Below are 27,554 nucleotides of genomic sequence, written 5' to 3'. Positions count from 1 at the left end.
CATGGCTAATCACAGGACTCTGTTCAGACAAGCCCCAGTACCAAGCTCGGAACTGGGTAGACTCGCTGGGTGCGTAGACCCAGAAGAGAGACAACAATCACTGCAGTTCGGCTCACAGGAAGCCACATCCATAGGACAAGGGGGAGAGTACTGCATCAAGGGAACACCCTGTGGGACAGAAAAATCTGAACAACAGCCTTCAGCCCTAGACCTTCCCTCTGACCGAGCCTACCCAAATGAGACGGAACCAGAAAACCAACCCTGGTAATATGACAAAACTAGGCCTGTCAGCATCCTGCAAAAATCATACTAGTTTACCAATAGTGGATCCAAACCAAGAAGAAATCCCTGATTTACCTGAAAAAGAATTCAGGAGGTTAATTCTTAAGCTAATCAGGGAAGGTCCAGACAAAGGCGAAGCCCAATGCAAGGAAATCCAAAAAATGAACTCCTGAGCTCAAGTGATCTTCCTGGCTCAGCCTCCCAAGTAGCTGGGATTCTAGGTGCACAGTACCACACCCAGCTAAATGTCTTCTAATTGTTGTGCTTAGACCTTTTATATTTAATGTAAATTTATATACAAGGGCATAAGTCTGCTATTTTACTTTTGCTTTCTGTTGTTCCCTCTGTTTTTCGTTGTCCATTTTCCTGCCTTTATGTGGACTTCTTGAAAAATTTTTAGAATTCCATTTGATTGTTCTGTTGGAGTTTATATTTGATTTTTGGTGGTTGTACTAGACATTACATTATTCATACATGGCTTTTCACAGTATACTGATGTCAGCATTTTACCAGTTTGAGTAACCTGTAGAAAAACCTTAGCTCCATTTAGGTCCTTTTATCTTCCCTTTCTATAGTATTGTGTTAAATAGTTCCCCTACATACATTAGGAACCACATAAGACAGTGTTTTATTTTTTGTGTTAAATGTGTAGCATAATTTTTAAAACTCAAGAGAATAGTGTTGTACGTTTCCGTATTTTTACACTTCCCATTCTTGACGGTGTTTCAAAACTTATGATTTCCTTCGTGTTGGAAGAACTTCAGTTATTCTTTTAGGATAGATCTTGTGGTGACAGTTTTTATTTTTTTTTTTTTGTTACCCTTCATCTGAGAAGATCTTGATTTTACTAAACTTTATTCCTTTAGGATTTTTCACAGATTATCTGTATAACTCTGGGTGACAGATCTTTTCTTTCAGCTCTTGGAAATGTTGTGCCACATCCCCCATTGGCTTCCATAGTGTTCAATAAGAAATCCACTGTCACTCTAATCATTTTTCTTCTATCAGTATTATGTCATTTCTTTCTACCTGCTTTCAAGATTGTTTTGTCTTTAGTTTTCTGGGGTTGGATTCTGATGTGTCTTGACTTGGATTTCTATCCTGTTTGGGTTTGCTCAGCTGAATCTATAGGTTTGTGTATAATACCAAAGTATTTTGTATTAGTGGTTACAACCCAGCATTGGATCATGAAGTCATTTTTGTGGCCTATGGCTGGTGTTATGATTGGTTTTTAATAGAATAGGAAATGAAAATATATCCCAGAATAACAAGGATAATAATTAAATTTTTATTTCCATAACATATATGTAGGTGTTTTCTGGGATCCAGGATAGTGGTGTGCAGTTAGAAACGTTGGAAAACTATTGATTAAGACCATTCACAAGATTTTGTTTTGTTTGAAAAAAGAGGCTAGTTAACACCCCCCTTATCTGAGACTCTGATGCTGATGAGTAAAAAGTATTTTTTTCTCCATATCACCTGGGCTTCATAGTTTGTTTCTTCTAACCAGTTAAATTGTTTAAAAACTTATGAATCTAAGTAGAGGTTACACTTTGTATAAACTCAAAACAGATGGCTTTAGGAACAGTGTCACTCTCTGTCCCTGATGTTATATGTAATAATCATAAGTAGGGAAGGTATGCGAAGGAAAAGGAAAGAAAATAGCAAAGAACAAGATGTTATTTTTTTCTTTCTCTTATAGTTCTCCAGAATATGGTAGCGTTTATTAAATGTCTGCTTACTATGTAACTCACACTGTGCTAGATGCTAGGAATGCAAAGAAGAATGAAAAATGTCCCTGTTGTATGTAACAGATCACTAAAGCTTATTCTTCTGGTGTAGCTGAAATTTTGTATGCTTTAATCACTATCTCTCTTTTCCCCATTTATGTACCTCCTCTAACCTCTGGTAACCCTCATTCTACTCTCTACTTCTATCAGTTTGACTTTTTTAGATTCCACATACAAGTAAAATCATGTGTCTTTCTGTGCCTTTTTTCACTTAGCGTAATATCTTCCATTTTTTCACTTAGTGTAATATCTTGCCTATGTTGTCGCAAATGACAGGATTTCCTTCTTTTTAAGGCGGAATGGTATTCCATTTTGTATATTTTATAAGATTCTCTTTATCCATTCATCTGATGATGGACACCTAGGTTGCCTCCATATCTTAGCTACTGTGACTGTAATAAGTAATAATGCATTATATATTTCAAAATTACTAAAAGTAGATTTTAAATGTTTTTACAATAAAAAATAAAGTATGTGACTTGGATTTGTTAATTAGCTTGATTTGGTCATTCCATATTGTAAAAACATATCAAAACACCTAATTGTACCCCATAAATATATAATATGTACAATTAATATGTGTCCATTAAAATAATAAAATTAAATTTAAAAATAAAAAGTTCCTTGCATTCAGGTAGCTCAGAATCAAAGGTAAGCAAATAATCTCAGTGCTTTATAAATAAGTGCCTTATAAAAATTGGTCCTTGGTTCTATGGGAGCACATAAGCAGGGATGATGAGTGAGAATGGCAAATGGGCAAGAGGCTGAGGCTCTGGAATATTTCACTTAAGAGGTGAAGTTCAGCCTCCATCCATCTTGAGGGGAGGAGTCAGGGATTGCCAGGCATATTACAAAGGAATTGATTTAGGGAACAAAGCCCTAGCTGCATTTTATTAAGCTCTGTATCTGTTAACCATGTGGTTTCCTTATCTGAATTTTCACAACACATTAAAAGAACTTTCCATGATCCTGGCAATCCTTTTGTACCTCTAGGTAGCTGTCTCTCCCATTTGCCAAGAAGTTATTTCAAACCCCATTCTCTCTAAGCCTCTTTAACTTTTCCTATTCCAGGTATCTATCTTTGTATAATAAACCACCCAAGACTTAGTAGTGTAATGCAGTGATCATTTTATTATGCTTACAGGTTCTGTGTGTCAGGAATTCAGATGGGGTATGCTGCTGCTCCACAGTGTCTGGGGCCTCAGCTGGGCAAACTGAAATGACTGAGGGAGATGTGAATGGCCAGGAACTGGAATCCTCTGGAGCCATCTTTACTTACATGTCTGGTGCCTGGATGGTGATGACTTTGAAAGCTGGGCTCAGCTGGAACTGGTGACGGAACTATTTTTATGTAGCCTCCATGTGGCTTGGGCTTCTCACAATAGGGCCACTGGGCTCCAAGAGGGGATGCCTGGAAAGCCAGTAATTCTGTTATAAGAGAATCAGCCAGGAGCTGCTTGGCCTTTCTGACCTAACCTCAGCTGTTGTTAACTGTCACTTCCACTGCATTCTGTTGGCTATAAATGAATCTCTAAGGCCAGCCCAGATTTAAGGGGAGGGGAATTAGACTATCTCCTGGTGGCAAGGTCACTCTGTAGAAGAACATGTGGGATGGCAGACACCATAGTGGTCTTTTTGGGAAATATAGTCGGCCACACTCTCTCCCAGTTTTCAAATTCATAAATCTTGATTCTTGCTGAATACTGCCATTTAAATATCCCACAGTTACTTAAAATAAAACATGACCATTAACTCTTCTTCATTCCTACTCCTCCAACTCTACCCCTGCACATTGAGAAAATGGCATTGTGGCTAAGTACCTCTGTTATCCAGTTATGCAAGCCAGAACCCCTTTTCTTCCTAATATATCCTTGCCCTACTAGGTTAATGAGATTGTTCCATTCTTCTTCCTTGTCCATGGAATTTACATTTACTAATAATTTCTTTTTTTTTTTGAGGCGGAGTCTTCACTCTGTCGCCCAGGCTGGAGTGCAGTGGCACCATCTCGGCTCACTGCAAGCTCCGCCTCCCGGGTTTGCGCCATTCTCCTGCCTCAGCCTCCCGAGTAGCTGGGACTACAGGCGCCCGCCACCTCGCCCGGCTAGTTTTTTGTATTTTAGTAGAGACGGGGTTTCACCGTGTTAGCCAGGATGGTCTCGATCTCCTGACCTCGTGATCCGCCCGCCTCGGCCTCCCAAAGTGCAGGGATTACAGGCGTGAGCCACCGCGCCCGGCCTACTAATAATTTCTTAGAATAGTGCTTGCACACATAAAGTTTGAGTCAGATCACAGAAATACTGAAGTTAACTTTTGTAGTCACATTCCTTTCTTCAGACTTGGCTCAAAGCTACTTGTGATTAATTGGTGGCTGGTTTGATTCTCTTTCTAGAGAATTTTCCTTTGTGAGTTTATACATTTAAAAGAAAGAGGAAAACAGGAAAGAAACACAAAAAGATGAATTCCATAAATATTTTTGAATACTAGCAGCATTATGGTAATTGATATATAGACTCCCACAGTTACTGCTTTGAAGGAGACAATGCTTTGGATGTGTAGGTTCTAATGTGTTTATTAAAAACTATCCATTTGTGGCTGGGCGCGGTGGCGCACGCCTGTAGTCCCAGCACTTTGGGAGGCCAGGGCGGGTGGATCACCTGTGGTCAGGAGTTCGAGACCAGCCTGGCCAACATGGTGAAACTTCGACTCTACTAAAAATACAAAAATTAGCTGGGCATGGTGGCGGGCGCCCCGTAATCCCAGCTACTCAGGAGGCTGAGGCAGGAGAATTGCTTGAACCCAGGAAGAGGAGGTTGCAGCGTCCTGAGATTGCACCACTGCACTTTAGCCTGGGCAACAGAGTGAGACTCCGTCTTAAAAAAAGGAAAACAAAACAGACAAACAAAACTATCCGTTTGCCTTTGAGAGCTTTCCTTAAATTACCACTGTAGTTTGCATTGAGTAGCTGCTGTCACTTTGTAAATTATACTATATATAAGACAAAATTGATGTAATGAGAGGTAAATACAAATAATTCATAGTGTGTAGATAATAAAATTTGTTGAATCCATATAAATTTTATTTTGGGGGTTGTATTTGTACTGTCAAAGTGGAAAAAAGAGCAGCTAAACAAGTTGATAGTAAAAATAATACTATGAGGGGAGATGTTTAATATACTTAGGAGATTAGGTATAACTTGTACATACTCAGTTTAAAAAAAAAAAAAAAGTCTTTCCTGTTCATTAAACAAGTCCTGCGCCTTATAAACAGTGTTGACTTGGCTAGAAAATATTACATAGAAATTCCATAAATAAGCAATTCTTAAGTTTTAAATTGTATGCCATTCTTAGTAGCATGATGAAATCTTGCCCTGTCCTACCTAGGATGTGAATCTTTGTCCAGTGTCTCCATGTTTTATAAGCTACCTTCCCGTTTAGTCACTTAGTAACCATCTCAGTTATCACAACTGACTGTTGCATTAGGGCATGCTTGTGTTCAGGTCACCCTTATTTTACTTAATAGCCCCAAAGCACAAGAGTGGTGATACTGGCAGTTCAGATATGCCAAAGAGAAGCTTGTGAAGTGCTTTCTTTAAGTGAAAAGGTGAAAGTTCTCAACTTAAGAAAAAAAAATCATATGCTGAGGTTACTAAGATCTGTAGTAAGAAAGAATCTTCTGTCTGTGAAATTATGAAGAAGGAAAAAGAATTCTTGCTAGTTTTGCTGTCGAACTGCAAACTGAAAATTACGGCCATAGTATGTGATAAGTGCTTAGTTAAGATGAAAAAGGCATTAAATTTGTCGTGAAAGACGTGAACAGAAACATGTTCTAGTTGACAGAAATCAAGTTTGATTTAATCTGAGGTTTCAGGCATCCACTGAGGTCTTGGAATATATCCCCTGCAGATGACGGGGGAATGTAATGTGTTTGCCATGATAATTGTAGAATGATATTTTTCAGTTCTTTTGCGCCAGTTATTAGAAGTTTGCTTAAATATAGCACAATGTAGTGGGTAATACGCTAGTTTAAGACTAGAGAAACAAGGCCGTGCGCGGTGGCTCATGACTGTAATCCCAGCACTTTGAGAGTCCGAGGCCAGCTGATCACCTAAGGTCAGGAGTTCAAGACCAGCCTGACCAACATGGAGAAACCCTGTCTCTACTAAAAATACAAAATTAACTGGGTGTGGTGGCGCATGCCTGTAATCCCAGCTACTCGGGAGGCTGAGGCCGGAGGATCGCTTGAACCCGAGCAACAAGAGCGAAGCTCCATCTCACAAAAACAAACAAACAAAACGACTAGAGAAACAAGTTTCTGGATCACTGCCTCTCAGCTATCTGACCTTAGAACTGGCCATTTTTTATTCTGATCCTTAGTTTCCCTATCAAGTTGATTGCAGACGTTTATCTGTAAAAACTATTCTTCCACTCATGGACTGCACAAAAACATATGGTAGGCTTTTGTTCACCCATGTTTTAAAATATAAGGAACCTTTATAATCTAGTAGTTAGTGAAATTAGAGTTGTTTCTCATGCTTACAGTTATTTAGAGAGATTTGGTATCAAAACACAGTGCTCTTTAAAATGTTTCACTTCCTCTGATATTCCTAGTGTATAATTTACTTAACTAGAATACCCTATTCTGGAATTATTTTATAAATGGGAATTCACCTTATACAAAAACTGCCAGCTCCTTTTCCCCTGCCTTGCCTTTTTCCTACCTTACTGGTTTGTAGTAGTATCTCAGCCTCTTAAATAATGATAATTTTTAAAAATGAAAAGTACTTAAATTATTTTATGACGGTTTAGGGCAGTCAGCACAGCATTTCTTCCTTATCCATACATATATTTTATTGTATTTATTTTTGACACGGAGTTTCATTCTGTCGCCCAGGCTGGAGTGTAGTGGTGTAATCTTGGCTCACTGCAACTTCCGCATCCTGGGTTCAAGCGATTCTTGTGCCTCAGCTTCCCAAGTAGCTGGGACTACAGGCGTGCACCACCACACCCGGCTAATATTTGTATTTTTAGTAGAGATGGGGTTTCACCATGTTGGCCAGGCTGGTCTCGAATTCCTGACCTCAAGTGATCGATGTGCCTCTGCTTCCCAAGGTGCTGGGATTATAGGTGTGAGCCACTGCGCCCAGCCCACACATACATTTTAAAGTGATTTAGATTATTTTTGATTGTATCTGTTGGTGAACCGTGAAATCTTGGTAGCTGATATACAGAACTTAAATATCATTGTGAACCTTTATTAAAGTAGTATTTTAAATAGCTGCAGATAATATTTTTACACTGTCTCCCTTCTAGTTCTACCAGTGATAAAATGGAAAGGGGTTTGTTTCACAGAAAGCTAAACTGAAATACTGAACATCCAATGCCTGGCACACAGTAGGCAATGAGTAAATTTGTACGTATTGTATGAATAAGTTGTATGGATTGTGCGAATCAATTGTAGAAATTGTATAGCAAAGTGATTTGGCAAAGTCACTTTTTAAAGAGTTTAATACAGTATCTGATACATGAAAGATGCTCAGTTAGTGATAGTGTTAAATAATAATGTATAGGCCAGTGATTGTTTATCATACCCCAGTTTAGCACATTTTGTTCAGTTTCTCAGATACACCTATGTTATAGAGTGGTTAATAAACCAGCATCTGTAGTTAGATTACCTAATATTTATTGAAGCCTGATTAGCCATATGTCCAAGCCATGCAACACTTGGGCAAGTTATTCAACCTCTCTTCCTCAATTTTCCACTCTTTAAAATGAAGATATAATAGTACATACCTCATAGGATTGTTGCCAAACATAAATACATTAGTTGCATGTAAAGTGTAATAGTCGTGTAAAGTTTAGTATATGTAAAGTGTAGTAGTACTTGGCACACATTTGAAAACCTTTCTTCCAAATTTCAAGCAGATTTAGTCAATCAGTCAGATTCCCCAATATATAAATTAATTAATAAAGTTTTTTTTTTAAAGAGATGGAGTCTTACTCTGTCACCCAGGCTGGAGGGTAGTGGTGTGATTTTGGCTCACTACAACCTCCACCTCCCAGGTTCAAGTGATTTTCCTGCCTCAACCTTCCGAGTAGCTGGGGTTATAGGCGCACACCACCATGCCTGGCTAATTTTTGTATTTTTAGTGGAGACGATGTTTCACCACGTTGGCCAGACTGGTCTCAAAGTCCTGACCTCAGGTGATCTGCCCACCTTGGCCTCCCAAAGTGCTGGGATTACAGGCATGAGCCACTGCGCTCAGCCAATTAAATTTAAGGTTCTTCTATTACAGGTAGGATTTGTCTAATTTATCTCATACCTTATAGTGTAAATAGTGAAAGGGAAAATTTCCCATTAAATTGAGCATGTGTATTTTATAGGGCCTTGTATAGTCATAAATAGAAAAAGTAGTTAAATATCAATGCACAAACATATTTAAGAAGTTATAGTTCTGGTCTGATAATCTCCCTGGGGTAATCTCAAGGTTGGTACATTGAGGTGTTTTTCCCCCTGTCCCCAAACATCTGCCATATATTTTGTGACTTCAATATATAGCATACACATTATTCTGTTGTGATTTTTTTTTTTTTTGCTGGGAGGACAGGGTCTTGTTCCTGTGCCTAGGCTGGAGTGTAGTGGAGTCTAGTGGTTATAGCTCACTGTAACCTTTAACTCCTGGGCTCAAGGGACCTTCCTACCTCAACCCCCTGTTCCACATAGCTAGGACTGCAGGTGTACACCACCATGCCCAGCTGATTTACATTTTTTTTTTTTATTTTGTAGAGATGGGGTGTTTGTTGCCCAGGCTGATCTCAGACTCCTTGCCTCAAGTGATCCTCCTGCGTTGGTCTCCCAAAGCACTAGGATTACAGGCGTGAGCCACTGAACTTGGCCGTGTTCTTAATATTAATACTTCTACTTAATATAAATAGTTACTTGACGAAAAAGAAAATATTTTGAGAAAAGGAAATGTGTTGGGAATTAATAATCTATAACTTCACTTATCCTTGTGATTGTTAATGTGCCTATTCATATAGTTTTATATTATTTGTGTAAATTAAAAAATTTAGATGGAACAATTTTAGCACCTAATTTTTATTAAATTTGCATTCTTTCCAACTTTATGTAGAAGGTCCAAATGAGTTTATAAAAGTTATTATGAAATTACTCAGTCTTTTTGTTGTCAAGTTTTCTAATGTATGCTTCTTTTTTTTTCCCCCTCAGAGGAAATAAAAGCAGAAACTGAAAAACAGAGGTTTGTGGGATTTCTTTTCTTTAGTAAAAATAATTTTCAAACTTGTCAGTCTTGGTCAAAACAATACAGTCATCTGTATTTTAGTGTGGCAAATTTTCTGCATGTGAGTTTATAGTAAAATCAACTTTAAAAATAGGTTTTAAGAAATACAGTTACATAAAAACAAACAAAATATATGATTATATTTCTTAAAACCTATTTTTATATATATTTATAAAAATGTATGCACGTGTTTTTTTGGAGACAGGGTCTCGCTCTGTTGCCCAGGCTGGAGTGCAGTGGTGTGATCACAGCTCGCTGCAACTTCCACTTCCCAGGCTCAAGTGATCCTCCCACCTCAGCCTGCCGAGTACCTGGGACTACAGGCGAGCACCACCATGCCTGTGTTAATTTTTTGTAGAGATGGGATTTTGCCATATTGCCCAGGCTGGTCTCGAACTTTTGGACTCAAGTGACCCACTCGCCTCGGCTTCCCAAAGTGTTGGGATTACACGCATGAGCCACCAGGCTGTGCTCTAAGCATACTTAAAAATACAAAAAGATTCTCATGTAAATAAGTATCTAAAGATACTTCTAAAATACCATAAGATAGCCTTCAGAGTCTTTTCGTAGACTTTGATTCATATTTGAAAAAATTATTAGGTTTTTTGGTAGTGTTGACCTTTTTAGGGCAATATCGAATAACTAAAAAGCTCACTTTTTGACTTAAGGAAAATAGAAAGGCCATTGCTTTTTAAGGTATTATAATGCCAAATTTGTTAAGTGACAATAAAATATTTCTGTAATAGAAGCACCTTGAATTTCACAGTTTTTGTAGACCAGTTTTGCAGACAAGATTTCAGTGTCTTGTGTTCAGTCACAGCTCTGGACACTAGCTTTTGACCATGTGGCAAACCACTTCACTTCTCTGGGCTTGAGTTTCTTCTTGAAATATGGGAGGATAGACGACTGGTTTAGCAAGATTCCTTTTAGAACTGAAATTCTGTGTTTCTACATGGGTTTTTCATCAATATTATAAATGTGATATGCTATAATCAGACTTTTCTTTTTCATTTAGTCCTCCTCATGGAGAAGCAAAAGCTGGATCAAGCACCCTACCACCAGTGAAATCAAAGACAAATTTTATTGAAGCAGACAAGTACTTCTTGCCTTTTGAGTTGGCATGCCAGTCCAAATGTCCCCGCATAGTTAGTACATCTCTAGATTGCTTACAGGTATGTGTAAAATGGCACTTTCTAAAAACTGTCTACTTTGAATGTGTTTCTAAAACATTATTCACGTTGATGATTCAGACATTTCCATGAAAGCTTTTAATACTCTTTTTTGTGATAAAAAATCCAAATGATTTTTTATATTTAAGACATAATAATAGTTGCAAAAAGACGTTTCTAGTTTAATAACAATCGTTAACTTAGTGGGGTATAAAATCTTTAGTAAGATTATCAGTAATGGAAAGTGTTGATTTGGTCTCTTCTCATCAGTGAAATGCAAGATCCGTAATACTTTTAACCTGCTGCCGACTTTACATACATCACCATTTGCAAATAATTTTTCTAAGTGCTGTTTTTTTGTTTGTTTGTTTGTTTACTTTTTTGAGATGGAGGCTTGCTCTGTCACCTGGGCTGGAGTGCAGTGGCGTAATCTTGGCTCACTGTGACTTCTGCCCCCATGTTCAAGCAATTCTCCTGCCCTAGACTTCCAAGTAGCTGGAAATACAGGCGTGTGTAACCACGCCAAGCTAATTTTTTTGTTTGTTTTGTTTTTTTTTTTTTTGAAGAGACAGTTTCACCATGTTGGCCAGACTGGTCTTGAACTCCTGACCTTAAGTGATCCACCTGCCTTGGCCTCCCAAAGTGCTGGGATTACAGTTGTGAGCCACTGTGCCTGGCAGTGTGTCTGCTGTTTTATATGAATCAATAGGTTAATATTGGCAGCTTAATATAATTTAATATTTAACTGCTATACTTTAGCTCTGGCAGTCATTTATGTCAGAAAAATTTCTGAACTCTGTTACCTTGTTTGACACATAGACAGAGGATCCTCATAGATATTATATTTGTAAGACAAGTTTCTAAGTAGAGGAATACTTCTCTTTTCAGGTGTTCTCACTATTTGGGCATTATATGTATTCAACTATAATTAAGTGGCTAGGAAAAGACCATATGATTTGTCCTTAAGGCTAGGTTAAAGTTAAGTTCATCTGATTTGTGATCTTGTTTTTACTGGAAAATTAGAATGGTAATATCTGAAGCCTTCCTTCCAGGGTATACTGATAATGATGAATGAACAAATCTATGATTTATTTCAACTAGTATATGGAAACTGGGTTTTATATATATTGATGAATCATTTGAAAAGAGATTGGGGGTCATTTAAAAGCATGAAGATAATTTTCACAAAAGCAGTATCAGTAAAACCCTGTTTATATGGAAAGCAATAAGCAATTTTTTTTTTTTTTTTTTTTTTGAGACAGGGTCTCACTATCACCTAGGTTGGAGGGCAGTGGCACAATCTCGGCTTACTGCAACCTCCACCTCCCAAGGCTCAAGCAGTTCTCTCATCTCAGCCTCCTGAGTAGCTGGGACTATAGGCATGTACCACCACACCCAGCTAATTTTTTATTTTTTGTAGAGATAGGTTTTCCCCATGTTGCTCAGGCTGGCCTCGAACTCCTAAGCTCAAGCAGTCCGCCCAATGTGGACTGGCAGTGTGGGAGGCAAGCAGGCCTCCCATTGTGCTGGAATTACAGGCATGAGCCACTGCACCCAGCCACAGTAAGCAATTCTAACTCATCAGAGATAGGTTCTCAAGGCTTGGCTTTCTCAAAATATTACCTGATGGTTTATTGTGGTTCTGTTTTTGTGGTTATTACAAGTATAAATACATATTTATATGAATAAAGTTTCTACAGAAAAAGTTGGTATAGCTTTGGCTTTGATAATACCTATGTATTTTTATGTAAAAATTTTTATATATATTCAATTGTATACTGTAATTTTAATGTATATTGCATTAGTATATGTAATATTTGTTACTTAGGATCTTTGTTTTCTTTCTCTGTTTTAGAAACTTATTGCTTATGGGCACTTGACTGGCAATGCTCCAGATAGTACAACACCAGGCAAAAAATTAATTGATAGAATTATTGAAACAATATGTGGCTGCTTTCAGGGCCCTCAGACAGATGAAGGAGTTCAGCTGCAGATAATAAAGGTAATTATTATATAAAGTAAAATTGTTATTAATAATCTGTATCTTCAAAATTCAGATGCCTTTCACCTTAAAATATTAGGAAAGATCATTTTATGTGCATTCCAGCTATAATACAGGTTATTTGAGGCCGTGCGCAGTGGCTCATGCCTATAATCCCAGCACTTTGGGAGGCCAAGTTGGGCGGATCACTTGAGGTCAGGAGTTTGAGAGCAGTCTGGCCAACATGGTGAAATCCCCATGTCTACTAAAAATACCAAGAAAATTAGCTGGGCATAGTGGTGGGCACCTGTAGTCCCAGCTACTCAGGAGGCTGAGGCAAGAGAATCGTTTGAACCTGGGAGGCGGAGGTTGCAGTGAGCTGAGATCATGCCACTGTACTCCAGCCTGGGCAACAGAGTGAAACTCAGTCTCAAGAAAAAAAAAAAGAGGTTATTTGGATGCTTTCTAGACTCCATATTAGGAGATTTTAATGTTGTATGCCAAGAGTTTGTTAGAGGAAAACTATGTTCTCATATCTCTTCTTTTGAAGATCTCAGTTTAGGCTTAGCCCCCAGAGTCTTCCAGAGCTTTTCTGTTTCTGGCATGTTTTTCATATATATTCCATCCATCAAACTTCAGGGTAGTTCTTAAAGCTGTGACCCTTCTAGTTTCTTCTGTACTATTGGACCCTTCATAGGGTGTCCTCTCAACTCATGAATCACTAGATGGACACTACTTGTCTGCCAACTTTCCTGATATCCTTGCATGCATCCGTCTATTGAACTTATTCGGCAAAACCCTGTTCTGAGTTCGTGCTGTAGTGTACCTGTTTGATTGAATTCCTTTGGGGAAAAATTAGTAATGTTTTCATTCTGTTACAGATACTGAGTTCTTAATGTTATTGCTAATGGTAATGGTGTGTTTTTATGGCAGTAAAATTTTCATGTGCTATATATAGTACAGTACTTTTGAAATTGTTTTTTTATATATATATATGAAGGGTTCTTTCATGTGTGAATACAGCCCTTTTGGAGCCTTTCAGTTTTATAGTGGTGTTTCTTCAGAAGCCATATAATATTTTTATTCTAAAAAAAAATACTGGACATGGTAGCTCATGCCTGTAATCCCAGCACTTTGGGAGACCGAGGCAAGAAGGTCGCCTGATCCCAGAAGTTCAAGACCAGCCTGGGCAACACAGCAAGACCCTGTCTCTACAAAAAATAATTTGAAAATTAGCCACATGTGGTGATGTGTGCCTGTGGTCCCAGCTACTCAGGAGGCTGAAGTGGGAGGATCACTTGAGCCCAGGAATTGAGGCTTCAGTGAGCCGTGTTCACTGCACTGCACTTCAGGCTTGGCAACAGAGTGAGATCCTGTCTCAAAAAAGAAAAAAAACCAACAAAACAGGTTGATCATTTTGACCTATCATGTATAGTTTCATATCATTTATGGTTTAAGATAATGCCCATTAATGCTAACTCTGCATAGCATTGTACAACATAAAGAAGACAAAAGAGTCTTTGCTCTTGAGAAATTGTAAGTAACCCAATATGTGAAAATTCACATAGGCGAAATTTGTTCATTTTATTGAAGTATTTGCCTTAGGAATTTGCTTTTTAATTTGGGACAGTCACACTCTGTTGCCCAGGCTAAGTGCTGTGGCATGATCACAGCTCACTGTAGCCTTGACCTCCCTGGCTCAAATGATCCTCCCACCTCAGCCTTCCAAGTAGGTGGGGCCACAGGTATATGCCACTTATGCCCAGCTACTTTAGGATTATTTTACATGCTTTATTCTAAAACATTTATAAACCTCTTCAACAATAACACCACCACCACAATTACTGAGTTCAGTCTGTTAAAAAAGATCTCAGAAAAATGTAGAGGCAAATAAGACACAATGTGTATCTTCCCAACTTGGTGGTCTAGTTCAACAGATATCTCATGTGACATATCTGTGCTCTACTGTAACAGCTTTCATGCTGTGCATTTTAGTAAATTAAATAGTATTTTCATTAAAATGAAACCTTGGTTGAAGCAAATCAGTTAAATGGTTTTCAGATTATGTGGAAACTACTGCCACAGTGAGGAAAACATCAAATATTTTAACAGTTGATGATATATTCAAGGCCAGTAGAAATTCTGTGTATACTACCTGCAAGTGGTAATTGTTTCTGAAAGTTTTCATTGTAATATGAAAATGCTTAATTTTTGTGCTGAAACTCTAGATGCAGAAAACCACTTTAAGGCTGGGTGTGGTGGCTCATGCCTGTAACCCCAGTACTTTGGGAGGCTGAGGTGAGGCTTGCATGAAGCCAGGAGTTCGAGACCAATCTGGGCAACAAAGAGAGACTACATCTCTACAGAAAAATAAAACAAAATTAGCCAGGTGTGGTGGTGCTTACCTGTAATCCTACAGCTGGCTGTGGTGGTACTCACCTGTAGCAGCTACTCAGGAGGCTGCTGTGAGAGGATCACTTAAGCCCAGGAGTTCAAGGCTGCAGTGAGCTATGATCACACTACTGCACTCCAGCCTGGGTGACACAGCGAGAAAGACTGTCTCCAAAAAAAAGAAAAAGAAAATCTCTTTAACTTTGTCCTTTTTTTTTTTTCTTCTTAAAGGCTTTACTTACTGCAGTAACATCACAACACATAGAAATTCATGAAGGGACTGTACTGCAAGCTGTGAGAACATGTTACAATATCTACTTAGCAAGCAAAAATCTCATCAATCAGACAACAGCCAAAGCTACTCTCACTCAGATGCTAAATGTTATCTTTGCACGCATGGAAAACCAAGCAGTAAGTATTTTAAAAAGGGAGAGATTGTATAGAACACAACAGGCATTAAATATAGAAAGGAGTTTACAGTAATTAGAGTGAAATCTTTGTACCTGTAGAAAAGAATGTCTTTTATTTACAGTTCCACTTACTGGAGATTTGTGGTATTGTGTTTTATTTTGTTTTAAGGTTTACTGATTTAACTTTGGACAACGTACTTTTAGTTGTTCACAAATAGAATGTGAAATATACTGATTGCCATCTTCCTTGTGGAAGTAATTATGAATTACTACTTCTATTGCATTCAAGCTTAGTAGAGTGTAATGTAGATATAAAATAATTTAATCTGAAATAAAATTATTAATTAAGCCTTAAAAAAGTACATTTCTGTACTTTTGAAATGAAATATTCTGTACTTATGAAATGAAATACATGTTTCCCCCCATATGATAAAGGGGCATGATATTCCTTATACTTTATACTGCTTCAGGTTGATTGTTAAGAGGTCAGCAACTAGAGAATTGCTTTTAATTGCCTAGGTCTTCACTATTAAAAATTCACACCAAGCTTCTTATTTTGAACTCTTTTTAAACATAGAGAAAAATTGCAAAAGTTTTGCAGAGAAATCCCTTTTACCCTTCACCCTGCTTCGCTTAATGCAGTTAACTTACATACCTACATAGTACAATTATCAAAAGCAGAATTAACACTGGTACAATACTGTTAACTAAACTACAGACCCTGCTTGAATTTCACCAATTTTCCCACTAATGTTTTAAGATTTGACCCAGGATCCCACATTGCGTTTAGTATGCATTTAGTTCTATGTCTTAGTCTTCTCCAGTATGTGACAGTTCCTCAACTTTTCGTTATCTTTTTCATGATCTTGCCATTTTTAAAAGGATACTAATAATTTATTTTGTTGAATTTTCCTCAGTTTACTTTCTCTGATATTTTCTCATGATTAGAATGAGGTTGTGCAGTTTTTTGCCAGAATATCTGTTGTGTCCTTTTCAGTGCGTTTTGTCAGGAGTTCATGGCGTTGGTATATCTTAATGTTGGTTATGTTAACCTTGATCACTTGCTTAAGGTAGTTATCTGTCAGGTTCCTCCACTATGAAGTTAGTAGTTTTTCTTTTGCAATTAATAAATGTCTTTGGGGAGATATTTTAAGACTGTGCAAATACTCTGTTTCTCCTCAGATCCTCCCCCCACTTCCCTCAGTTTTGATATCTATCAGTAGGTCTTGTTGGCAACAGTTAATTATTGTGGCATTTCCCTAATGATTTTCCTGTTTCTCTCTTTACTTCTGTATTTATTAACTGAATTTCTTCTCCCTTAATTATTTATTCAATTATTTATATCAGTCTGTAGTCACAGATATTTATTTTATGGTTGTAATGTGTGCTACCGTTACTTATTTTGTTGCCCAAATTATTACAGTTTTGGCCCTGTGTCCTTGTGACTAGCTCCCATCCTTTTTTGAGTACTTCCATAATTTCTGGATTCTCAAGATGTTCCAGGCTCATTTTGAATTTTCCCAACTTCAACCTTGGAATCAACCACTTCAATAAGGAGCAGCTCTAGCTCTTTTTTTTGATTGGAGAATGGTGTTTAGAAACCAAAATCTGAGTGCCAGATGTATTCATTGTCACTCTGTGTTATTGCTTCTAGGCCTCTCAGCAGATAGAGTTAGGAAATGTGTATTTAGGTACTATCCCTTCTGTCCCACTCAATTCCCACACCTGTATGTGAGTTTCCATATGTTGGTAATAAAACCATGTGTTCATAGTGATATTTCTGATTCCAGTGCAACAATACGGGGTTCATTTCAGTCTTCTCCCTTTATTTGTAAACTTCTTTCTCTAAACAATAAGAAATATGGTTTTTATATTCTAAATACATTGATTATTCAATCCTTTATACCCATTAGTTTTAGAATTGCTGATCATTACCAGTGTTAGAAGCAAATTTACTAAGTAGGTTATAGCATTTCAGGTTTTTTTGTCTTTAGCCTTATCCATTCAAAATATTATTTTCTGGTTACTTAGATTAGTTTCCTTTCTTCCTCACACTCTGCAATAGGGTAATACTATTCCTTTGTGATAATAGTTGGACTCATTTGTTACTCTCTGCTTTTCATTTTTGGTATTTGTCACATTCTGGTTAGCTTTAGTTACAGTCATCCCTCAGTAGACTCATTTGTTACTCTCTGCTTTTCATTTTTGGTATTTGTCACATTCTGGTTAGTTTTAATTACAGTCATCTCTCAGTATTATTCATGGGGAATTGGTTCCAGGGCCCTCCCATGGATACCAAAATCCATGGATACTCAAGTCTGTTTTATAAAATGGTGTAATACTTGCATATAATCTACACACATCCTCTGTATACTTTAAATCATCTCTAGATTACTTACAGTACCTAATACTTTGTAAATAGTTGTTATACTGTATTGTTTAGGGAATAATGACCAAAAAACCAAGTTGTCTGTACATGTTTGTTCAGTACAGACACAGCCATTCTTTCCCTCCGCCATCAGTATTTTCAATTCTTGGTTGGTTGAATCCACAGCTGTAGAACCCATGGATACAGAGGGCGAACTGTATTTACTTATTTTTTAGGTATGTAAAACATTACTGCAATTTAAGAGTTAGAGCTGTACAAAAGGTCTACTCAGAAAAGTACTAATTCCTCCTAATTCCTACCACTGCATTCCTCTTCTTCCCTTCTTTCCACCCCTTGAATGTAAGACAGAAGCCACATGTCTACCTTATAATCAGAAGTGGCACACAGGTACATTGTGGAAAGGGACTACACAAGGGAGTGAAATTGAGAGGTGGACCTCATCAGTGACCATCTTGAAAACTAGCTATCTCACATGCTATACATTCTCTTTTGTATTTTGCTATCATTGAACAGTATGTCCTAGAAAGCATTTTATATCAGTCCTTAAAGACCTTCCTCACTCTTTTTTATAGATGTATAGTACTTTAGCATATAGTATAGTCTTTTATATATAGTCACTCTCCTCTGTAGTGGCATTAATTTATTTCTAATATTTTGCAGCCACAAACAGTGGTTTTGTTGCTTTTTTTGGAGGACGTAAATAAAATATTTTTGTCACTTTTTAATAACAAAGTTTTATTGGTTTGATTTGATTAACAGACTTTTATTAAGTTCCTTATATGTTCCTGGCACTGTGCTAGGTCTCACTTATACAGTGACGAGCAAAACTGACTTGACTATTACCTTTGAAGATCTTACGAACATTTGAGGCAAAGAGTTTCCCTTAAACAACTATAGAACTGAATTATGGTAAAGGCTATGAACATGTATTGTGTTACAAAGGGTATTTAGTTCTGTGCTGTGGATAATTATAGAAAAGGTGGAAAAGGGAGAGAAAGTAAGGGAAAATGGGATACAGATGACTTAACTTCCACATTTGCTAAAATCTTCTAAGCTAGACGTTGAATTCTTTGATATTAACTACTGGTAACCTTAATTTTTCCCTTCCCCCACAAAATAAAACTCCCCACAAAGCAAATCTTGTCAGACTTTATTATTAAAATCTTTTAATTCAAGCTTACTTTATAAATTCATATAATTCTGGCATTTCCACCTAACCTGGAATATTACTGGAGAATGTGAATTGTTCATATTTGGTACTGTATAAGATTTATCTTGGTGGAAATGAATTCTGTGAGACTCATTCTTATCTGGTCTTAAGGACCAAAAGAGATGTGTGAAAAGCAATAAAGTGCTAAAAAATGAAATCTTGTGATCCCAACTGTTAATGTTTTTAACATTTTATGAGCCAGTTTTACAGATAGTATTATATACATAATAATGACAGTTTTTCTAAAATAAAATTCAGATATTTGTAGATACAGTGTTTTTCATAATTATTAGATGACTGGGTAGAGTGATTTAAGCCTTCATTGTAATTCTATTAAATGTAATTTTAATATTTTTTTATTAAAAGATATTTGACAAGGTGACATAAGAACATGCTCCAGAAGGATAAACACTGACAAGTTCCCTCCCACTCTGGTTTCCCGTTTTATTATTTCCTAATCTCGACCCTCTATAGGTAACCGTTACTACCAGCTTCTTATGTATTTTTATAGACTTTCATTCTTTATATATAAGCAAAAGTGAATGTGTGTGTTTCACACAAATATGAAATGCAGTGAAAATGCTTTATAGTGAAAGTCTTTCATCTCTGTTCTTATGTGCTGATTTCTAGCCACCTAAGAAGTAAACATTGTTCATTGTTTTTAGTATAGTTTATCTTCTCCATTTCTGATAAACTTTAATTTCCAAGCATAGAGAGAATGGCACTTTATAGAAAGGATTGTTGGAGGTAACATTATCCTTCCAAATTTTAAACAGCTTATTTTACTAATACTGGAAATTTTATTTATTTCCAGTTACAGGAAGCAAAACAAATGGAAAAAGAAAGGCATCGGCAGCAGCAGCATCTGTTACAGTCTCCAGTAAGCCATCATGAGCCTGAATCACCTCAACTTAGATATTTGCCACCTCAGACTGTTGATCACATATCCCAAGAACACGAAAGGGACCTTGACCTCCATACAAATGATGTAGATAAAAGTCTTCAGGATGACACAGAACCTGAAAATGGATCTGATATTTCCAGTGCAGAAAATGAACAGACTGAAGCTGATCAGGCAACTGCAGCTGAAAGTAATCTTCTTGAAAAGGGGGTTTGGGGTGTATGTTAAGGGAAATGTGTAGGAATGAGAGTTTTGATGAAGAAATGTTGAAAGGATAATATGATTTAATGTCTGTCAGACACATTGTGGTAACTGTGGACTTTCCTCATTGTAGGTGGTAAAGTTAATTTGACTCTACCCTACAAGGTATCTATGAATGATACTTTGCATTTATTAGCATCTCATGAGCAGTATGATTTATAGATTTCCTTTGGAGCTCAGATATATTTCTAAAGAGGGTCATAAATGTCCATTGAATGTTATATAGGAATTTCAGTTTTCTTACAATTGGTTTCATAGCAAACAAGTGACCTAGTAAAGTTTTCTGGAATATGACTGAAAATTTTTAAAAATCATTACCAGTTTTAAAAATATGATTATGGTCATAAAAAGTACTGAAATTAAATATAAAAAAGTTTTTGAGTAACCAACTGATAGACAAAAATTTTCGTTTTTAAAATCATGATGCATAGTAATCACTAAAATTGAGATGTTCTCTGATTTTTTAAGTGTATATTTATAAGAAAATGCTTATAAGATTGTAAAAATTATATTTAGCTTACAAATTTGTTTCTCTATAAAAATAATCCCATGAAGTTATTGTTTTCCTAAATGTTATTTTCAGCTTCAGCTGTTCTGTGAAACTACCAGAGAATTTGTGGTGTTCCCTTTGCCCTTCCTTAGCTTGATGTCATTTTTAAATGATGACAATTCTGTTGCCTCTCCAGTGTGATTGTCTAGAACTAGCATGTTAGGAGTCAGTTACAGTTTATCTGAAGTCTGTGTTTTTACTTTGAGGAAGGACTTCTATAATATGTTTTCAGCTCTTCTTTTCTTTTTTTTTAAACAATGCCTTTTCCAAAACTTACTAGTGGCATGAATATGTGCCTTTTTACATTTTACCCCCAGTTTTCTGAGAAGCATGCATTTAAAAATAGTACTTCACTATTTGTTTTAAAAAGGATGACTTTGATAAGCTAAGCATTCACAGTACTGAATCTAATAGTGAATCCATACCACTTAAATGATTTACATTTGTCTAGCCTACCCTTGCCAAAATTTCCCCTGCTTTCACAGTGAGCTTATAAATGGGCAGATTCAAAGGGCTAATCTCTAATAAAGCTGGGACTTTATTATTTTGTTTATCTGTGTATTTAGCAAACCTTCATTGAGCATACTGTGTCTTCGGCACCATGCCAGGACTTGAGGTTAAAAAGATGATGGAGATACAGCCACTGCTTTTAGTGTGATCTTAGCATACCTGGAAGTCGAGCATAAATGAGGTATAATATGTGATAGGTGTCCTAAAAATGCCATGCACGAAGTAATTCTGCTGAGAAGAGTTAGGAAATTTCTTTGTAGGAAAGTTAATGATATTTTAGTTGAATCTTGATAGATGGGGGTAGGAAATTTTCCATCCAAGGAAACAACATGGACTAAGACCCAAGGAATGGGAGCATCTGCTGTGTATGAGGTACTGCTGTAGATGCCTTGTAGAATACAGAGTTAGAAAGACATAGTTTCCTGTGGGATTGTCATGATTATTTTGGCTCTAAAGATGTTTTTCCCCCAATAACTGATATAAATGAAAATTCTGCTCGACAGCCATTGGTTCAGAGTGCGTTTTTGGAGCACATCTCTGTCACTTACCAGCTGCATGACTTTGGACATAGTAGTTAACTTCTAAGCACTTCCTACATGTAACAAGTATTAGTCACTATTATTCTGTTCTATTTCTTTCAGATACTTATGTGAAAACTGACTCTTCACTAGTCATTTTGTACATTTTTAGATAGTGGTTATGTATATTTAGTTACTTTGAAACTTGAGTTTTCAGACTTGAGGTAATTTTAGCCAACTAGAGCGTGGAAATAAAACAAGAATGGCAGAAGAATTGTCTTTCAAGACATTTATGTTTTTATTCACAGAAGTCTCCAAATGCTATTTTTATTTGGATATTTTATAAAATAAGGTTGCTCATTTACATGCATATTTATCTGGTTTTCTCTTTTCCTTTCAGTATTTTTAGGATACTACGGACAGTAAATTAGCAAAAGTGAAATTATAGGGAGGACAGGCACCTAGAAGCCACTATTATAAGTAGTGGTCCTTTTTTTCCCCTTTTTTCCTTTTTTTTTTTTTGGATACAGGGTCTTGCTCTGTCACCCAAACTGAAATGCAGTGACACAATCATGGGTCATTGCATGCTTCCCGGGCGCAAGCGATCCTCCTGTCTCAGCCTCCCAAGTAGCTAAGACTATAGGCAGATGTCACCATACCCAGCTAATATTTAATTTTTTTTGTAGCAACTGGGTGTCAATGTGTTGCCCAGGCTGGTCTTGAACTCCTGGGCTCAAGTGATCCACCCAGCCTCCCAAAGTGCTGGGATTACAGGTGTGACCCCTGTGCTCAGCTGTAGTGGTCCTTTATGGTAGTGGGAAGGTTCAAGAAGTTGAAACTGCAGCACCACCAGCTAATATGCTGTCTGATGCCCTTTGGTGTAGGACGGTAGCTCAAGACAGCGTTTTGAATCCCAAAGCATTCTAAAGTGATAGTTGAGCTGCTTTGACATATTTTCAACATTTTAAAAAGCCCAGTGGAATTACTGTTTTTCTCTGCAATAGACTGTGCAAGCTATCCAGAACATCAGATTTCATCAGTTTCTCTTACGCTGTTCAGAAGTTCGATTGGCAGTTATCTGTTGGTGTTTTGTTTTTGTTTGTTTGTTTGTTTGTTTTTACATTAAATTGGACAATGAATTCTTTTTTAGCTTCTTAAATTTAGTTTTACATTAGATATGTAGATTCTGTTGGTGAAAAAATAGGAAGGACTAGAAAGTATTGGGGAAGGCCCAGATGCTTCTTCAGGGACCTCACCATAGAGTACAGTGTTGATATTACTATTGATGAGCCTAAGTAATCAAAACAAGCTTGAATTACCTTTTTTTTTTTTTTTTTTTTTTTTGAGACAAGAGTTTTGCTCTGTCTCCCAGGTTGGAGTACAGTGGTGCAATCTCAGCTCATTCCAGCCTCTACCTCCTGAGTTCAAGCAGTTCTCCTGCCTCAGCCTCCTGAGTAGCTGGGATTACAGGCGTGTGCCACCACACCCGGCTAATTTTTGCATTTTTAGTAGAGATGGGGTTTCACCATGTTGGCCAGGCTGGTCTCCAACTCCCCACCTCAGGTGATCCACCCACCTTGGCCTCCCAAATTGCTGAAATTACAGGCATGAGCCACTATACCCAGCCTAATTACATTCAGTATATTTGATAAGGGATAGTGTAATGTGTGTACTAAGTATAAGTAAGCATCTGTAGGACATGTTAGAAATGTTTCATTTAAAATGCTTTTTAAAGTTTTGGTTCTTAAAGGACTAATCTAGAAAATTCAGTTAAGTGTAATAATGTAATAGCTTGTCAAATGAATCATTATTGAAATTGACTTGAATTTGGAAAATATTTAAGTTTTGGTTTAAATTTTGAAGGTTTAACATATAATTGCTTCTAATTTCATGTCATTTATTTGATGTTTTTTCTTTTATTCCTCATGGTTTAGGAGTTTTTCATCGTAAATGTTTAGTAAAAAGCTTCCAAAAAGTTAAAATAATATTCTGTTGAATTTTTCTTCTTTTAAAGCATTATCTAAAAATGACATGTTATATGATGGAGAAAACCATGATTGTGAGGAAAAGCCACAAGACATTGTACAGAACATTGTAGAAGAAATGGTGAACATTGTTGTTGGAGGTAGTATACTTCATTCAAAATTATTTTATTCTGTCTATGGGATTTCATCTGACTGTGGAGACTTTGTAATGTGTAGAATATAAAGGGCAAAATTAAAACGTTTGGAGCCAACCAATGGAAAGTTATAAATTCCACATTTAGGATTTTGGCCTTGATTCTAGAACAAATGGGTTAATATGGAAGATTTTAGCACTGAGAAATGAAATGACCAGAACTATCCTTTAAGAAACTATGTCTGGAAATAGGAATTCCCAGTAGGAGACCAGCACAGTAATCAAAGCCTGGATAGGACAGAAACCGTGGAAATGGAGACAAAAATATGGATAAGTGGTATCATGGATATTGAATCAAGAAGACTTTGTAACTGATTAAGTAGGTAAAGAAGAGAAAATAAAATGTGTCAGAGGCCCTCAGGATTACCCCAGGGTTTGGTGATTTCACTGGAAGCTGTCACAGGACCCAGCGTATAGTTGTACTCACTGCATGATTTATTAGTGAAAAAGTACAAGACAGAATCATCAATAGGAAGAGGTAAATGGGATGAAGCCTGGAGAGAATCAGGTACCTACTCCAAATATCTTCTCTCGGTGAAGCCATGCAGGATGCTCTTAATTCAAATTGTGAAGTGTTGTCTACCAGGGAAGCTCATTAGAAACTCAGGGCCCAAGGTTTTTATTGGGGGCTGTTATGTAGGCACCTAGCATGTACCAAAATTCCAGGCTACCAGAAGGAAGGTTAGTGTTCAGCATAAATTACACTCTTTGTACAGTTTAGACATAGCCACTTTTATCAGTTCTGGGAATAGTGAGATCCCTCCCAAAATATAAGTTTCCAGGTGCCAGCCAAAGTCCAGTCTTGCAAGTAGGCCTTTCTAAGGATAGGCAGTCTCTGGCCTGCTATGTTACCTCTTTTCTGCACAGGTAGTGTTTCAGTTTTTGAGCCTAAATGGATAGGTGGATGGTGATACTATTGGTAGAATTGAATCATCTTGGAAGATAAGTCACTTGGGAAAAAAGGCACTTATTTACTTTTGGTATACTGAATTTGACCTTCAGGTTGGCCATCCGTGTGGAAATGATTATGAAATACATAATGGAAAATAAAACTCTGGCTCAAGAGTTGTCAAGGCAGGTACTATAGATGGGAGTCATTCTGTTAAAATTAATAGTGAAGCCATGAGACTACCAAGTGGGAAATGGTAGAGATTAAAGAAGAGACCATGATTTGAAGCGTATAAATTTAAAATATATATTTAAAAAATAAAAAAAATAGAGAAGAAAAAATAGCAGTGCATGCCCCCTGCATTCTTTAAACATGTATAGTTAAGGAGTTGGCACGTTATGGCCTGTGGGCCAAATTCAACCTGCTACCTATTTTTGTATGTAAAGTAATACTGTGACACAGCCATGCTTATTTGTTTTCATACTGCCTATAGAGAGGTCTTCTGTTGCACTACATAGGTAAAGTTGAATAGGTGTTCTGTTGCACTGCATAGGTAAAGTTGAATAGTTCCAGTAGAGATTGTATGACCTCTAAAGCCTAAAATGTTTGTCATCTGGCCCTTTATTAAAAAAAATTCACCAGCACCTAACAGAATACAGAGTCTGAAGTGAAAGTTTTCATTTTTCTGCAACCTTTTACTTAGGAAAAACGTTAAACCCAGAGAAAAGTTCAAAAAAAGGTACAGGAAACATCTGTCCTTTATCTAAATTCACTGATGGTTAATGATTTTGCTATGTTTGCTTTATGTATCTTTAAATACACATATACATAATGTATGTGTCTTTGCTGAACCATTTGAAAATCGGTTGTATACATCATGACATTTCACCCCTAAATACCTCACAGCATATATCTTCTCCAAATAAGAGCATTCTCATACATAAGCACCATTCCATTTTCATACCTAGGGAAATTAACGTGATTTCAAGAATATCTAATATATGTATATTTTTCAGTGTTCCAAGTTTTCTCAAAATGTGTCCCTTATATCTTTTCTTTTCTTTTCTAAATCCAGAACTCAACCTGGGTACACTCTCATTTGCTTATCTGTCTCTTTAGTTTAGAACAAGTCCTCTTGATTTTTCTCCCCAACTTTCATGACATTTACTTTTTTGAAGAATCTTTTGCCTTGTAGAATATTTCAAATTTTGTATTTATTGGATGGTTTCTTTACCATCCTGTATGAGTAGATTGAGATTGTCATCTACATGATTAGATTAAGCATATTTGGCAAAAATACTGCATAGGTGATATTAGTACTTAATATTACATCATATAAATTGGTACATAATGACAGGTTACCCCCCTGTTGGTGGTAGTGTTGGATCATTTGGTTAAGATGGTAATTATCAGCTATCTGTAAAGGAACTTTTTCATTTTGTGATTAATAGCTAATCTGAGGTGATACTTGGATACTTCGAGACCATATGAAAATTTATTCACCGAGTATTTTTTTGTTTGTTTGTTTTCCCCCCAAGATGAGGTCTTGCTCTGTCACCCAGGCTGGGGTGTAGTGGTACAGTCTTGGCTTACTACACCCTCGACTTCTTGGGCTCAAGCAGTCCTCCTGTCTTGGTCTCCTGAGTAGCTGAGTCTATAGTTACACACCACCATGCCCAGCTAGTTTTTGTATTTTTTTGTAGAGATGGGGTCCTGCTTCTGTTGTCTGGGCTGCACTTGAACTCCTGACCTCAAGTGATTCTCCCACCTCAGCCTCCCTGAGTGCTGGGATTACAGGTGTGAACCACACACCTGGCCCACTCAATGGTTTTAGCACCCATTTGATGATCCTTGCCTTACTCAGATATTGGGTTGCAATATAGCAATTTTCTAATTCTTAACATTCATTGACATTTTTCTATAGAGAAGAACTCTCCCACCCTGCCCCACCCACCCCCTTTTAAAAAATAATACCATGGGCTTAATGAATTCTTTTATTATTTTATGTGTTATAATCCTGTATCATTATTATTTTTATTTTTTGTCTGCCAGTAGGAATCCCTTCAAGCTAACACCCACGTTCTTTTGATGTGATTCCATTAGTCTTTGAGCTTTTCCTTTATGTTTGGAACAGAAAGATGTTCCAGGTTCACCTTCAACTTCCCTTTTCCTCAGCCCTGGAATCAGCTAGTTCTCCAAAGAGTCTTTGTCCTTTTTAGTGGGCAGTTGTTCTTAGAAACCAAGAATTGGTTACAAGATGCTCTTGTTGCTAGCTGCTGAGATGTCCTTACTTATAGGCCCTTCCAATGGATAGAGATAAGGTAACATATATACAATTAGTCTTAAGTTCCTATTTGTAGTTCTACTTCACATCCATTGCCACAAGGTTTCTCCTCATCTTTCTGTACTTCCTATTTGTATCTTCTGTTTCTTACAGTGAAAACCCAGATTCTCAACAGGATGCCATTACCACCAGCAAACCTATAAAGTTCAAGATTTCTCTGTAATTATATGTATCCTTAAATATATCCTATTAAAGATGAGTGAGAGTACTATTTTGAAAAAGTTACTTGTATTATTATATTGGTTCATTTTTTAAAATATGAAGAATATTTACATGATTCAAAGTCAAAATTACATAAAATGCTTACTTGGAGAACTCCTCCATCAGCTCCTTCCTTCTCTGATCCTCCTTTTATGGGTAATCACTTTCACTAGCTTTTAGTTTTTCTCTGGAGTTTAGGGGGTTGTGCATACATGTCTGCTTGTATGTAAGAGATGTAAGCAAAGGAGTATTTTTTATTTCCCTTTCTCACATTTTTTGTTAG

General features: G+C 36.9%; 1 protein-coding gene across 1 annotated transcript in view; it reads left to right on the top strand.

The window, feature by feature from the left end:
- ARFGEF1 (ADP ribosylation factor guanine nucleotide exchange factor 1) overlaps window positions 1-27,554 on the top strand; it is a 144,865-nt gene that overhangs the window by 29,714 nt on the left and 87,597 nt on the right. Inside the window, exons 2-7 of the mRNA XM_025395254.1 lie at window positions 9,297-9,327; window positions 10,385-10,541; window positions 12,394-12,540; window positions 15,142-15,321; window positions 19,734-20,010; window positions 23,674-23,784. Coding sequence (XP_025251039.1) covers window positions 9,297-9,327; window positions 10,385-10,541; window positions 12,394-12,540; window positions 15,142-15,321; window positions 19,734-20,010; window positions 23,674-23,784 — 903 coding nt within the window. The remainder of the gene's footprint in view (window positions 1-9,296; window positions 9,328-10,384; window positions 10,542-12,393; window positions 12,541-15,141; window positions 15,322-19,733; window positions 20,011-23,673; window positions 23,785-27,554) is intronic.

Source organism: Theropithecus gelada, chromosome 8, assembly GCF_003255815.1.
Source record: "Theropithecus gelada isolate Dixy chromosome 8, Tgel_1.0, whole genome shotgun sequence".
Taxonomy (NCBI): domain Eukaryota; kingdom Metazoa; phylum Chordata; class Mammalia; order Primates; family Cercopithecidae; genus Theropithecus; species Theropithecus gelada.
The sequence above is the reverse complement of the archived record's forward strand: the minus strand, read 5'-3'. Positions and strand labels throughout refer to the sequence as shown.